We start from the raw sequence: 15868 nt of genomic DNA on the forward strand, positions 1-15868 counted from the left end.
CCCACAATCCTAATTTGGACAAACATATCCCATGCTGTGAAACTAGTAATAGTCTTGTATTCTGGTCTGGCAATCAGCTACGGCATGTGCTTTTTTCTATTTGAGTATTTCCTGGACAGCTACGAAACGCTTTACATACCCTAAGATTACACCAGCAAGAAACTGACCAACTCTCCTACTTCTGACATGTCAGCATCAGCGTGTCATCGGGGCGCCAAGACGGAGCTGCTTGGCCTGCTCCCAAAGCTACATATTATCGCTCAGTAGATAGGGAGACTCTTTAGGCAAGGACAGTCTAACGTTACTTCCATCTTCAAAACCTGCCATGGCAATGTGGCAGGCAAAGACTGTCAATGAGTCCCACAAAGCCAGAGGAAGGGAGAAGTGAAATGTCAGACTCGTGAAGGGCAGAATGTTTAAACTGTTAGGAATGTCCAGGCCCTCCAGGCAGAGCTCGGAGGCTTTTGGGGCTCAGGTCCAAGCAGTGCAGTGGCAGCAATAAAGGGCTTCAGGTTCCACCTGCCTCTGCAGCCAATTAAATTCAGTTCTGAAGGGCACCTCTGTGGTGACACGCACTTGCTCTGTCCTTCAGTGTTAGAGCCTGCTGACCTTGCTCCCAAAGGCTCACAGCTGGGAGAGGGTACCTCAGCAGTCTCACCCCAGTGCTGTAGTTTGCCTCACCCACAGCCCAGAATGCTCCCATCCTCTATGTCCCCAGTTAGTCCCTATGACCTTCCTAAAGAATGCTTACCTCTCACATTCAATCCATTGTCACATGCAAACTGTGCAAAAGGTGACATATAATTTGGGTCATAGGCCAGCTCATGAGCTTGCTCAGCAATGCTTCTTGCCGTCTGCTGTATACTCTCATAATTTGAATTCTAATATGAAAACAAGAGGGAGTTATTTTTACCAGAATGCCTCACATGATTTCTGCACACAGTAAACATTTCTGCACACAGTAAGCATCACTTTTTAAGACAGTAACATTTATCTAATCATAGTTTCCACCATTTAAGTTTTATTCCAGTTAGAGAAGACAATGAAACATTATACCTCGACTAAAATGAATGAGATCACCAGTGCTGCCTGCATAAGATGTCAATTAGAAAGTCCTTTGCATGGACTTGGGTCCTGAAGTTTGAATTTTCTTCCTTTTTTTTTTTTGGCCGCGCCATGTGGCATGTGGGATCTCAGTTCCCTGACCAGGGATCAAACCCACACCCCATGCAGTGGAAGCGTGGAGTCTTAACCACTGGACCATCAGGGAAGTCCCTTGAATTTTCATAGTTGGGTTTTTTTTCTCAGTTGAAATTCTTAAGGCATTCTTGCTAAAATGGGATGGGGTTGAAAGGGCGGATTTTGATAGCACTTCGGGATGACCTCAAAAGTTTCCTTGCTTGGGAACGCACCCCTGGCCAAGCACAGTGTGCTCTCCAAGTAAGGGCTGCCAGTTGCCCTACTGAAAATCCCTCTCTATTCTGTATTCCTTCACCTTACTTTATTTTTCTTCTTATTTACCACCACCATTATAGCTATTCTTTCTTTCTCTGTATTATCTCTCTTCCTCCACTAGAATGTAAGCTCCATAAGGGCAGGGAATGTGTCATTTCTGCTTGTCATTCTGTTACCACACAGAGCACACTGCCAGCACGTGTAAGTGCCTGACCTTTACTAGGCCCCACAGACAAGGCGTGGTGCTAAGGGTTTCTAATGCACGGTCTTGGTATATCCTTACCAAAGCCCTACAAAACAGGCCTTTTGTACCACTCCACCATTTTACAGGTGAGGAAAATATTGCTTAAAAAGTTTAGAAACTTACTCAAAGTCATAGTGGTTAGTGGTAAAAACATGAGAAAAGACTAATTTTCCCCAGAGTCAGTACTTTACAAAGCCAGGAGAATATGCAGACTGGTTTTCACTTCCTTCCACTCTCTGTATGGGCCAAATCTGAACAGTTTCGTTACTGATGACAGCTCAGATCACATCAAGGCCCCTAGCTGCCTGCTGCCCTTGGCTGCTGCCTTGGCTGGCTCTGGTATGATGATTTCCTATCTTTCCCAGCCTGAACACCTGCTGAGTTTGCTAGGAGAATAAAAAGTGAAAAAGACAACCAGCAACTAACACCATTAAATACAATTAAAATACCATTAAAAACACAAACAAGAAATCACCCATCTGGACTTTTCCTACCTTTACCACCCTACTAAATAAAGGCTTGGATGAAAAGCCTCTTTTCCCCTCAAGTTCTCCAACTGTGAATATTTCCATCTACCATTGTTTGAAAGATTAGAACCATTTTTATTTTCCTAAATTCACAAAATAGTCCTTTCCAAAACTACAAAAAGAGATAATGCAACTGAATGAATAAAACTCAGCTGCCCAGAGAGGGTCACTGTTTCCAAAGGCCAACCTTTGAGTTAATTACCTTTAACTTTTTTAGCTCCTGAAGGATCATATAATCAGGCATGTTGTCAAAGAGTCCATCTGTCGCCGTCAGGATAATGTCTCCTAACTGGACATCAAAAGATGTGCTATCAGCGGCATCCGGGCTGTGACAAGGACAGCATAGGGACAAAGTTAACAGAGCCCTTTAGAGATAACTGTTAAAAGTTTCCAATGGGAATGATGCTACAATGTAATGAGGCTTTAAGGAAAACTAATATATAGTAGCAGTCAATAATAAAAAACCAGCATTCTGAAATTTCTAACCTTGAAAGAAATTAACTGAAAACTCTGATATAAATATTTCAAAAGCTTAACTAAAACTATCAAGTAAAACTGAGTTTGATGATTAGTCGCACATGGTTTAAAACGCGGAAGGGTTCTTTTCTGAGTCAGACACTAAAATGCCTCTACAATCCTGGTGGAAATGAGTCTTTGTTTCCTAACTCTTTAGAGCCAAATTCCATCCTCTCTTATTCACTTTCCACTCATCAGTTTCCCTGCAGGCTTGAATTTGGCTCTCAGGAGGCTGTGTTATAGTGGAATAACTGAGCACTATGGAGGAGAGCATGCAAATCCTGTAAGAATTAACTCATATGAAATACCTGCAATATAGTATTTCTTACTATAATACTAGTAATTACTAGTATATTACTAGTAATACCAAATTAGGATTACTAACTCATACTTACTCTGGTAGAGTAAGGACTGTGTGTCTCCTAGGGCTTACAAAGTGCTCATCATGTACAGGTTACTTATTTATTAGTGTGCCTGGCACACAGTAGGTCTTCAAGTAATATCTAATGAATGGAAGAAACAAAGTAACTGACCCTCCAAATTGGGGGAAACTCATTACTATATTGTTAATGAAGAGAAGAAGGTACTCTGTGTGTGTGTGTGTGTGTGTGTGTGAGAGAGAGAGATGCTTCTATATGCAGAGAATAAATCTGGCAGTGGCTGCCTCTGAGGACAGAATGTGTGGATGGGGTAGGGACAGAAGCTTGATTTTTTACTACATCTTTTTGTGTCAAACTTTTAACAAGATATAAGAAAACAGATATAAAGAACGGGGGGTGGGGGGAACCACAGGTGGGGAGAAGAGAAAATATATTCAAAGAGTTAATGGTTCCCTCAGAGGCTGGTTCTCAGCCATTTCCAAAGGCCAGCTCCACTGCTTCCAAGCCTCCAAGGTGAGGGAAAGGTGAGATATCTGATAATCTACCTTCACTTGTAATTAGGGAACAAGAGCCAGGAAAAAATTCATACACTGACCCAGAATGGAGGGGCCAGAACCAAAGCACCCTAAGCTTGATTAAAAACAAGAAAAAGTGGCACAGTGGTTAAGAATCCACCTGCCAATGCAGGGGACACGGGTTCGAGCCCTGGTCCTGGAAGATCCCACATGCCGCAGAGCAACAAAGCCCGTGTGCCACAACTACTGAGCCTGCACTCTAGAGCCCGTGAGGCACAACTACTGAGCCTGTGTGCCACAACCACTGAAACCTGCGCACCTAGAGCCGGTGTTCCAAAAAAACAAGAGAAGCCGCTGCAATGAGACGCCCGCTCACCACAACTAGAGAAAGCCCACGCGCAGCAACGAAGTCCCAACACAGCTAACAATAAATAAATAAATTAAAAAAAAAAAAAAAAAAAAAAAACAAGAAAAAACTTGTGTAACTGACATGTTATAAAATTTGCAAAGAGAAGACATAAAAACAAACAGCCCACCCATGCCTGCTGGGGATTTACGCAAAGCACACTGAGGATATTTCTAGTTCATCTTCTCTTGACTGAGGAAAGCAGCAGCACATCTAGAAGTTCTGTGACGGGCTTTTGGCAAGGAACAAATTAGCTTTCGCTTACACAGTTATACAGTAAACATTCTGTAAGAACAGCTACTAAAGGAAATCTGTAAGTTAAGCTTAAAATAATATTTTATGGATAAGAGGGACTAATAACTAAGGAGATAACATGCAGCTGGGAAACAAAAAAGACCAAAAAATAAGAAAAATTCAAAAAGACTGTAAAACTGGTAGAAACCAGGTCGATTTCTTCCACGGAATAAAGAGAAACAATACAAGACATTTCACATTTGCTCAGTCTTTGGAAACTAATCAGATTCTAGAAGTTTAGACTAATGACCAGGTTGGCAAGGAAGTTCTATTTTATGCTGAGGTTTTTCTTTCCCCAGGAGTGTCCTTTGCTCTTCTGTCTGTGAGAGACTCGCTGCCATTGGACAGATCGTCCTCTTCTCCCAACACTCCCACCCATGAGCTTGGTGTTCTGCCAGCTGCAGTTTTGCCCATTTTGATTGAACATACTGTGCTGCTGGAAACTTTTGACTACACCGAAACACGAGCTGAAATCACATGCTAGCACGCTGCCTCTGGGCTCCAGGGGAAGCAACCTCCACCTCACTGTCAGGCCAGGCCAAGTGCTGTCCTGACCACACTGTCCCAAAGATAGCGTGTGAGGTACAGCAGGGCCGCTCTAGCACTCAGAAGCCAAAACAACAAGGATCAAGTAAAGGGAAATTAAAGCACTGTTCTCCAAAAACTGTTAGCTGAACTTGACATCTGCGAAGGCCTTGGGGTTCTGAGTTCTCCCCACTCCAACAGGGCTAATATTGATGTGCATTATAGCCAACTGAAGAAGGGCCTATAATCAAATTTTCTTCCAATTATGGTAATCTGCCTTAATCTGAAAGTAAAAAACTGCTTCCCCCTCTCTAGGAGTCAGCAATAGACTTCAGATGGGCAATACTGAGTACTTAATTATACAGTATGCTCACTCCAGTTTAAAAGATGGCAGTAATCATCATTTTATCTTAGTCTGGACTTAAGATTTGGCCCAAGAAGAACTATTAAGTAGAGACAATAAGCACTTGCTAGAATGCTTCTACTTTTACAAAGGGCTCATTACCCATTTAACCACATTTATGAATTGCCAACAATGTTTGTGTCAAGCCCTATAAGGCTGTTAAAGGCAGTGAAATCTGAGACTGTTTTAGTGTTACTCTGTACTCTGATCTTAGAAAAGATAAAACTGTGAAAGTTGATTCAAAAAAGTACTGATTCTCCTGGAAAGTTCTTGACCATTTAAAAATGAACTGAGAGAAGGTGTCAGAAGAAAAAAAGAACAGAACACGTCAAGAGCACCATCAGACCACCTCTGAGTCCATTTCCTGAAAGTTAACTTCGCCTGACAAGTTTTGTAGGGACTGCAAGTTCTATTTGATGCATATTATAGGAGGCCCCGAGAATCAGGAAGTTATTCTGATAAATAAAGCAGATGTCTGTTTGCATTCTTCCCTAATAATGTATGCAAAATCTTGTATAGGCAATGGCACAGACAAACAATGACTCATTTCTCCAACACAATTTAACAAATACAACTGTATGTACCATGTGGTCTTGGTATGAAAAACTGATATTCTATAAGCCTGAAATAGTATTTTCATAGTCTGGTCAAATTATCAGGTGTTTATCAGAATTCAACTTGGCTGAAATATCAAGTTCAAGCACAGTATCTTTCGATGTCAGACTAAAAGGTCCTTGTCAGACTAAAAGGTGCCTTCTTTTCTCACATGAGAATGGAAAATGCCTATCTCCAACACTGTAGTTAAGGGGAATGGGAAGGAACCTGTTGGTGAGAAAGGGGAGGTTACCTGTCACTCAAGACGACTCCCTCGGCTTCGGGGGGTGCGATTGAGAGCTGGAACGGAGTGTTGAAGTAATGCTGCTGTTCATCTGATCGGTGCACAACTTCACCACCTCTGACAACCAGAAAGCCTGAGTCGCCCAGGTTTGCTGTGTGCAAGCGGTGGCTAGTTCTGTCCAGCACCACGATGCAGGCAGTACTGCTACCTAGAAACAAAAATGATCTCCATTTATTTTCTCTTTCTAGGCTGTCTCTGCATACACATTTTTGTCATATCACCCCAAAGAGCAACATGCCATAATTTGAATCTCCTTTGCCTAAACAGGACCTTTCTTAGTTATGGCTCCATATCAATATCCCTAGTAACCTGATCAGGATCAACATGACGGGGAAAGAAAACGGGATTTATACTATGCATAGTTAAGCGTGCCACTGATGATTTGGATTCTTCCACTTGCAGAGACAGGAAACAATAAAAATGGCTGGTACTTAACCACATTATTTCAACAGTGCTATAATCTATGTCAAATGCTCAAAAGGATGTTGTTGAGATATTAAGTTTTAATACTTAAAATGCCAGAAGGAGCATGTTACGTTTCCATGACATTTCTCATTAGTCATAGGCAGAAAGCCTTCTCTGTGAAATTCACTAACATTTAAGAAAAGGCACATAACTACAATTTTAAACAGAATTTCCATCTGCTGAGGTCATGAAGAACTTTTACTGCAGACTGACTCACTATGAAGTAACAAGACCAATTTTCCCAGGAAGCTTGTGGAATCAACCTGTTCACTTTACAGAGACTACCTGTTCAGAGAGAAGAGACCACATTCCAAGCAGAAGCTTCTGTGTACCTTTGCAGCACACAGCTCACATAACCCTCCCCAGACTGAGGCTGACAGTACAATTAGTGAAAGTGCTTTCAAGTGCTAAAATTTCAACCTATACCTACAGAAAAATGGCAAAATAGAAAAATGAGCAGTTCACCAAGAAATAAATGTAAATGGTCTATAAATATATTTCTAAAAAATGATCACTGCACTAGTGTAGGAAACATGGTCACTCTCATTTCACAGTGGTAAGAGAGCAGAACTAAATAACCTTTCTAAAGGACAATACTGCCCTGAAATATGTGCATATCCTTTGATCTAGCAATTCTACTGTGAGGATTTATCATAAGAAAATAATAAGAGATGCAAACAAGACTTAAGTACAAAAACACTGCATAAGATCACAAAGAACTGGTAACAACCTCAACATCTAAAATTAAGGGGCTGGGGACTTCCCTGGTGTCACAGTGGTTAGAACCCGCCTGCCAATTCAGGGGACACGGGTTCAAGCCCTGGTCCGGGAAGATCCCACATGCCGCGGAGCAACTAAGCCCGTGCGCTACAACTACTGAGCCTGCACTCTAGAGCCCATGAGCCACAATTACTGAGCCTGCCTGCCACAACTACTGAAACCCACGTGCCTAGAGCCCATGCTCCACAAGAAAAGCCCACGCACCACAACGAAGAGTAGCCCCCCGCTCGCTGCAACTAGAGAAAGCCCGTGCACAGCAACGAAGACCCAATGCAGCCAAAAATAAATAAATTAAATAAATAAATTAAAAAAAATAAAATTGGGCTTCCCTGGTGGCGCAGTGGTTGAGAGTCCGCCTGCCAATGCAGGGGACACGGGTTCGTGCCCCGGTCTGGGAAGATTCCACATGCCGCGGAGCGGCTGGGCCCATGAGCCATGGCTGCTGAGCCTGCGTGTCCGGAGCCTGTGCTCCACAACGGGAGAGGCCACAACAGTGAGAGGCCTGCATACCGCAAAAAAAATTAAAAAAATTAAAAAAAAATAAATAAAATAAAATAAAATAAAGGGATTGATTATTTTACAATTCATCCATACAATGGAAAGCTATGCACTATCACATAATACTTAGGAGTACAGACTCTGTCGTCAGCCTGCCTGAATCTGAATGCTAGCTCTGCCACTTACTAGCTGTGTGACCTGGGGCAAATTATGTAACCTGTCTGTGCCTCAGTTTGCTCATCTATAAAAATAGGGGTAACAGTAACTACCTCACAGAGTTGTTTGTAAGGAAAAAATTAGTTAAATCATGTCAAACACTTACAACACATAATAAGTGTTAGCTACTTGATAGCCACTAAAATTGTGTGAGAGAAATATATCTGAAAATGAAAGACAGTTTAAGTGAAACAAGTGACTATAAGCTAGTATTGAAGTTTCCTTAAAAGAAAGTGATATCAAATATAAAGAACTGTACATCAAAAATAATGAAATTCTGGGCTTCCCTGGTGGCGCAGTGGTTGAGAATCTGCCTGCCAATGCGGGGGACACAGGTGCGAGCCCTGATCCGGGAAGATCCCACATGCCGCGGGGCAACTAAGCCTGTGCACCACAACTACTGAGCCTGTGCTCTAGAGCCTGTGAGCCACAACTACTGAGTCCGCATGCTGTAACTACTGAAGCCTGCGTGCCTAGAGCCTGTGCTCCGCAACAAGAGAAGCCACCGCAATGAGAAGCCCATGCACCGCAATGAAGAGAAGCCCCTGCTCGCCGCAACTAGAGAAAGCCTGTGCGCAGCAACGAAGACCCAATGCAGCCAAAAATAAATAAATAAATTTATTTAAAAAAAAATAGTGAAATTTACTGTAATTCTTTTTTTTTTTTTTTTTTTTTGCGATACGTGGGCCTCTCACTGTTGTGGCCTCTCCCGTTGCGGAGCACAGGCTCCGGACACGCAGGCTCAGCGGCCATGGCTCACGGGCCTAGCCGCTCCGCAGCATGTGGGATCTTCCAGGACCGGGACATGAACCCGCGTCCCCTGCATTGGCAGGCGGACTCTCAACCATTGCGCCACAAGGGAAGCCCTCTAATTCTTTTTTTTAAAAAAGCACAATATGTAGGCAAAGGCTAACCTGCTAAAATGATAATTAAAAGGCAAAAAGAAACAAAATAAACAGGCTGTGGAACCAGCTGTGTTAAATCCCAGTGCTCTGTGATTTTCTAGCCACATGACATGACTGTGGGCAAACCACTTATTCTCTCTAGGCCTCAGTTTCTTCCTAACAAAATGAGAAACAAAAATGCCTACAAATCTACCTCACTGGGGCTATTGTGAGCACACAGTAGATTCAATTCCTGTTGTTATTATTCTATGGGCAAAGAAAAAAAGTCAGGGAGTATAATCACTAAAAAATTAAGTTTTCTTAGTGGATTATAGGTAATTTAATTTTTGTTATTAATTTTTCCTTAGTGAAAATGTGTAACTTAATTTAAAAACACTTAAATATAAGCATTTGTGTCACTGTAATGTTCAGAAATTGTTTCCTTGTTATCTACAGTATATGCATGGCTACAAACTTGACACTTTAATGCTAAGCTATCTAGTCCCTACCCATTAATTGTCAAAGAAAAGAAAAACATTGGTATTGTAACTAACTGGCCATGCTGTCAGAGAACCTACTCCATAGCTTGTATTAGAGCTAAAATCACCAATTACCCTTCCTTCCTAACTCAATGCACAAAAACTCCAATCATTTACGTCATTAATAGAATCACCACACAAAAGATCTTCTGAAAGCTGATGGGATTAATTTAACTGAGAACAAAAAAATGACAGATGAGTAGCACAGCCTTGAAAATTGTGCTGCAGGAAGGACTCACATTGACTCATTATTACTCACTGACAAATCCAGGCTATCATTTTGCTACCCTTGTGGCAGTAACCCACTGCGTTAGAATCAAAATGGTCCTCGTGAGCGATAGACAGAGCTTTAATACGCAAAGCAGCACCAACGAAGGGAAGCTCAGCCTTACAGAATCATCTGGGCTCACAGTGTGTCAACTCCTCTGCCTCTTCACATTACTGACGCGTACAGTGGCTCAGGCCCTGGTAGCCTAATACTGGGAGAAGAGCTCACCATTCTTACGTGTTTGGAGAGGAACAAACTGGCAAAGAAGAGTGCTAAGAACAACAGTGTTGAATGTTCCGACGACTGAGCAATCCAGACAGGTCCCTGGGCAAATCCCCCACGCTAACATGGAAGTATTTTTATCACCTGGCCCTTATTCTGTAAACTACCACTAAGCCTTTTGTGCAGCAAACAAAGAAAGGGATAACCTTACTGAGATTAACCCCTCAAATTCTTAAGATATGTTGGCTTCATAAGACCTAAATCCACTTAGGGGTTTCTGAGGAAATAATATGTCAACAATTAGCCTGTGATGCCAACCCAGACCTAAAAGCAGCTAGAAATTCTCAAGAAATAAGTGGTTACAGCTATCAGCTTGCCCTTTATATTGGAATTATGTTATAGGCTTTTAAGCCATGGCAGAATTTTTAAAAAAGGATCACCTAATCTTATAAAATTATTACTTGCAATTATGGCTGAGGTTCAGTAAAACTCAGCAGCCTGTCTTTGCCAAAATATACTTGAGTTTTAGTTACACATAGGTTAGAGATGTGTAGATAAGGTAAGAGAGAAGTGTATATGTGTCAAACATGGTAATGAAGGATTATTTCAACGTGTCTTTTAGGAGAAAGAGGTAGTCATAATATTCAGTGCAAGAAAAACTCTTATGTGTCCTTAAATTTATTTTATTAAGCTCTCCCAGTTACATGAAGGTGCATAGGGGAAAAAGTAGGAACAAGGAAGAAATGCAGCAGAAAACAGAGCTTTCAAAGTACAAAATCAGGATAGTTGTTACAGGTTTTAACAGGTTATTCCAAGTCACAGTAATTTAGTAAATGCACTGTGGGGTGCAGGGTGGGGTGGTGTTGGCAGAAGACTCAGGCCCCTGGTCCCTGTCTACAGGTTCTTTTGTTAGATGGTACCCTGCAATGTTCTCTTTTCCCTCAACATGTTTCTGAGTATTGCAAGAAGCTTTAAGTCATTGCTTTTCATAAAAAAGATTTATCCAGTTGACATAGGAAATAAGGGGTCAGAGGTTAAGTGGTTTGCCCAAAGTCATACGGCAAGTTTACAGGGATGAAATAGAATCTAGGATGTTTTACGGTATCAGGCAAGCTCAAGATTGCATGCCCAAAACAGCAGATTAAGACAAACCAGTATATTGAAACTTCTAGACAAGATTTCTCTTCAGTTAGGAGAACAAGCTAGTTAATCACAGCACAGAGAAGACAGAAGATGGTAGCATGATGAAAAGTACCCCTTCTTACAAAGGTTTTAAATTGAAGGCAAAATTCTACAACATGGAGATCTCCATTAACATTGAACATTGAGGGCTGATTTTAAATGTGCATGGTGATTGGGAGGGAGGCCTTCTAGTAACCAGAAAGATGCTGGCAGTTAGCAGAAACTTAGTAACACCCTTTCTGAGAGCCTGCTTAGAAGGCTTGGGTAAGTTCCCAAGAGACCATTTAACAAACAAATGTAGAAGCTTAGCCAAAGGATGCTCCATTAGCATACCAGAAAACAAACACTGGGTATTCGTAAATTTTCTAATACAAGAATAACAGGGATCTACACAGACTAAATGTTAACTGCTAGTAGCTGGGGAGCCAATTTGCAACCTGAACTCCTCACAGGTAATCAACTGAGTTTTACATGCTGGACCTATCCTCTTTTTTCCTCCCTGGGAGAGAATCACTATCCCAATTATACAACCACTTGCTTTTCTTTCTTCTTTTATATTTTAGAATCCCTAAACAATATAGTTTTACTTGTTTATGTTTCTGAATTTGAAATATATGGAATCAGACTGTTAGGTGATATTCTGCAATGTCCTCTTTTCCCTCAACAACATGTTCCTGAGTACTGCATGCAACCTTAACTCGTTCCTTTTCAAAATGCGTTTTTCTACTATAAATGGGCTTTTAGGTTGTTCCCAGTTTTCTGCTATTATAAATAATGTTAGTATGAACATTCTTGTACCTATCTTTTGATACACAGATGTGCAAGAGTTTCTCTAGTCTAGGGTAAAGACCCAGAAGTGGAACTACTGGGGCATACTATCTGCTCATGTTTAACTTTATTCTGTAATTCTAAATTGTTTTCCAAAGTGGTTGTATCTATTTCAAGCAGTATTATGTATTCTGGTGTTGCCCACAGCTTCTCCATCAAATTGCTTAATAGGAAGAGCCTCAGAAAAAGAGCTGGGCTGGTAAGTGATTTTCTTGGTTTTGTTGTTAACCATCTCCTGGGCTTCTTTAGAGAGGAAAACACATAGGATATCTACTTACCAAGCAAAGGTACTTTATTTTGCAGCAACTCACAGTAGCTTGTGGTGAGGATTCCAATGGGATTACTCGGGACGAACCGTCCTTCTTTTACTAACCGTTCACATGTCCGCATTAAAGTCCCTGAGAACTGAGACGGATCAACTCCATAGTCTCTCCATCCTCCTACACCATCTGCGACCCCTAAAAAAGAAATTTACATTCAAAGGATATTCTTACCAACGTCTCAGGAATTCTTACCCCTGTTTTCCTAATATTAATTTTACAACATACTAGTACATCTATTTACCCTGAAATTCAGAATAAAAAGTGCTCAGGTTTAATGTATTATACACTAATACTCCCTAAGCCACATTCTCTACTTAGAATCTGATCTTTCATATATTGATGAATAAACACATGAGCTACCACAGGGTGGCATTGCCTCCCAGCCAAGAGTTCGATTTCAGCAGGATTTTCATCTTTGTACAGAAATATTTGTTATTAATCTTTGTTGTATTTTATAGGAATGAAAACGGATTTTTTTTTTTGTGGTACGCGGGCCTCTCACTATTGTGGCCTCTCCCGTTGCGGAGCACAGGCTCCGGACGCGCAGGCTCAGTGGCCATGGCTCACGGGTCCAGCCGCTCCGCGGCATGTGGGATCCTCCTGGACCGGGGCACGAACCCGTGTCCCCTGCATCAGCAGGTAGACTCTCAACCACTGCGCCACCAGGGAAGCCCGAAAATGGATTTTTTTTAAAAAGTGCTGATGTTAGTAAGAATACAACTGAGCCAGAGCTGTCCATCATTAAGAATACCAAAAGCGGGCTTCCCTGGTGGCGAAGTGGTTAAGAATCCACCTGCCAATGCAGGGGACATGGGTTCGAGCCCTGGTCCAGGAAGATCCCACATGCCACGGAGCAACTGGGCCCGTGCACCACTACTGAGCCTGCGCTCCAGAGCCCGTGAGCCACAACTGCTGAGCCCGTGTGTCACAACTACTGAAGCCCACGTGCCTAGAGCCCGTGCTCCACAACAAGAGAAGCCACTGCAATGAGAAGCCTGCATACTGCAACAAAGAGTGGCCCCTGCTCGCCGCAACCAGAAAAGCCCGCATGCAGCAACGAAGACCCAGTGCAGCCAAAAATAAAATAGATAAAATAAATAAATTAAATTAAAAAAAAATACCAAAAGCAGCAAACTTTTAACTTCAAATATTGGTCAATAACTGTGAAAGAGAGAACAAAATTAAGAATACATCCCACCTGGGTTTCCCTGGTGGCGCAGTGGTTGAGAGTCCGCCTGCTGATGCAGGGAACACGGGTTCATGCCCCGGTCTGGGAAGATCCCACATGCCGCGGAGTAGCTGGGCCCGTGAGCCATGGCCGCTGAGCCTGCGCGTCTGGAGCCTGTGCTCCGCAACGGGAGAGGCCACAGCAGTGAGAGGCCCGTGTACCGCAAAAAAAAAAAAAAAAAAAAAAAAAAAGAATACATCCCACCCCCTTTCCTCCTCCCTCTGAGACAACCTCTATCCTGTACAGGGCCACACTGCCCAGTATAACAGCCACTACCACACGTGGCTAGCGAGCACTAGAAATGGGGCTGATGCAAACTGCGAAGTGCTCTAAGTATAAAACACACACTTGATTTTTGAAAACTTGTTAGTATGAAAAGAAGGGTAAAATAGCTCATTAATTTTTATATTAATTGCATGTTGAACTAATATTTTGGATATAATGTGCTAAAGAATACATTATTAAAATTAATGTGACCTGTTTCTTTTTATTTTTAATTAATGTGAATATTAGGAAATTTAAAATGACATGTGTGGCTCACATTATATTTCTATTAAATAGCACTGGTATAGAGATTTTTCACGGGTCCATAGAGCTGTTGATGAGTTCACAGTCTGCCTAAGACTCCTTTATCGAGAGGAAACTAGTGCTCAAGAAAAATTAGACATCAAAGTCAACACCATACCATCTCCTATTCAATCCCTTGCAACACCAAACTAGTTGTTCAACATTAAAATCAATTTCTAAATTCAACAGTCTACTAAATTCAAAAACTGTGAGGTTGTTTATTTGAAATTCAAACTAAACTAAAATTCAAACTAAAATGTCAGATATATACATTATTAAAATTTTAAGTGACCACAAATGAAGCTTTCTGGAATGGCCTATAAGAAATATAGTTGTTTTCAAAATAAAAGATCCGTGAGGGCTTCCCTGGTGGCGCAGTGGTTGGGAGTCCGCCTGCCGATGCAGGGGACATGGGTTCGTGCCCCGGTCTGGGAGGATCCCACATGCCGCGGAGCGGCTGGGCCCGTGGGCCATGGCCGCTGGGCCTGCGCATCCGGAGCCTGTGCTCCACAACGGGAGAGGCCACAGCAGTGAGAGGTCCGCATACAGCAAAAAAAAAAAAAAAAAAAAAAAGATCCGTGAACAAATGAGAGAGTTAAGCTTTTTACTTCATACTGTTCTGTATTATTAAAATTTTATTTTCATAATAAGCATGTACTGATTTTATAATAAAAATATTAATTAGGGAATTTATAATTTTTAAGGCTATCTGAGCATGAAACATCCTCCTCACATACACATTTACATTTTTTTCTTCCAGTTTTATTGATATAATTGACCTACAGCACTGTAAAAGTTTAAGGTGTACAGCATAATGATTTGACTTACATACATCATGAAGTGATACCACAGTAAGTTTAGTGAACATCTATCATCTCATGTAGACAGAAAATTAAAGAAATAGAAAAAAATATTTTCCTTGTGATAAGAACTCTTAGGATTTGCTCTCAAGAACTTTCATATACAACACACAGCAGTGTTAATTATATTTATCATGTTGTACATTACATTCCTAGTACTTATTTATCTTATAACTGGAAGTTTGTTCCTTTTGACTGCCTTCATCCAATTCCCCTTCCCATACTCCTGCCTCTGGTAACCACAAACCTGATTTCTTTTTCTATGAGTTTGTTTTTAAATATAATTGACCTATATTTACATTTTTTGTACATTCAACTTTCACACACACTTCAAAGAACATATTTGGTGCAAAAGTAGGAAAGTGCTTATATGTATCCCTGAAAAACTGGCTTAACATGAAATGAACACATTAAACTATTTTTCTGGTAATGGCACTTATCAAGCAGAAATGGAACACATCCTGAAAAAATAAGAAACAGAATTGGAAAACAGTAAAGAGGTTGACAAATAACTTACCACTATTGGAGAAGCAACTTTCCTCACCTTTTGTGACCAACCAACAGGCAAAATTTCACTTTTTTTTTTTTGGGGGGGGGCCATGCTGCGCGCGCGCGGCATGTGGGATCTTAGTTCCCAGACCAGGGAATGAACCCATGCCCCCTGCAGTGGAAGCTCGGAGTCTTAACCACTGGACCGCCAGGGAAGTCCCAAGGCAAAATTTCACTTTAGGGCAATTCCAAATTAGTTGGTTAGATGATATGATGTCTGCGATTTATTTCAAAATATTGGGGGGGAGTGACAAAAGAGTAGATGAAACAAGACTGGCCATGAATGAATAATTGAA

At 41.5% G+C, this 15868-nt stretch overlaps 1 protein-coding gene across 1 annotated transcript in view; it reads right to left on the reverse strand.

Annotated features, from left to right (window-relative positions):
* PPTC7 (protein phosphatase targeting COQ7) overlaps positions 1-15868 on the reverse strand; it is a 41763-nt gene that overhangs the window by 4406 nt on the left and 21489 nt on the right. The window contains exons 2-5 of the mRNA XM_081253092.1: positions 12324-12503; positions 6113-6311; positions 2429-2552; positions 752-881 (exon numbers count right to left, since the gene is read on the reverse strand). Coding sequence (XP_081109218.1) covers positions 752-881; positions 2429-2552; positions 6113-6311; positions 12324-12503 — 633 coding nt within the window. The remainder of the gene's footprint in view (positions 1-751; positions 882-2428; positions 2553-6112; positions 6312-12323; positions 12504-15868) is intronic.

This window comes from Mesoplodon bidens (genome assembly GCF_964165515.1).
Source record: "Mesoplodon bidens genome assembly, chromosome: 13".
NCBI classification, from domain to species: domain Eukaryota; kingdom Metazoa; phylum Chordata; class Mammalia; order Artiodactyla; family Ziphiidae; genus Mesoplodon; species Mesoplodon bidens.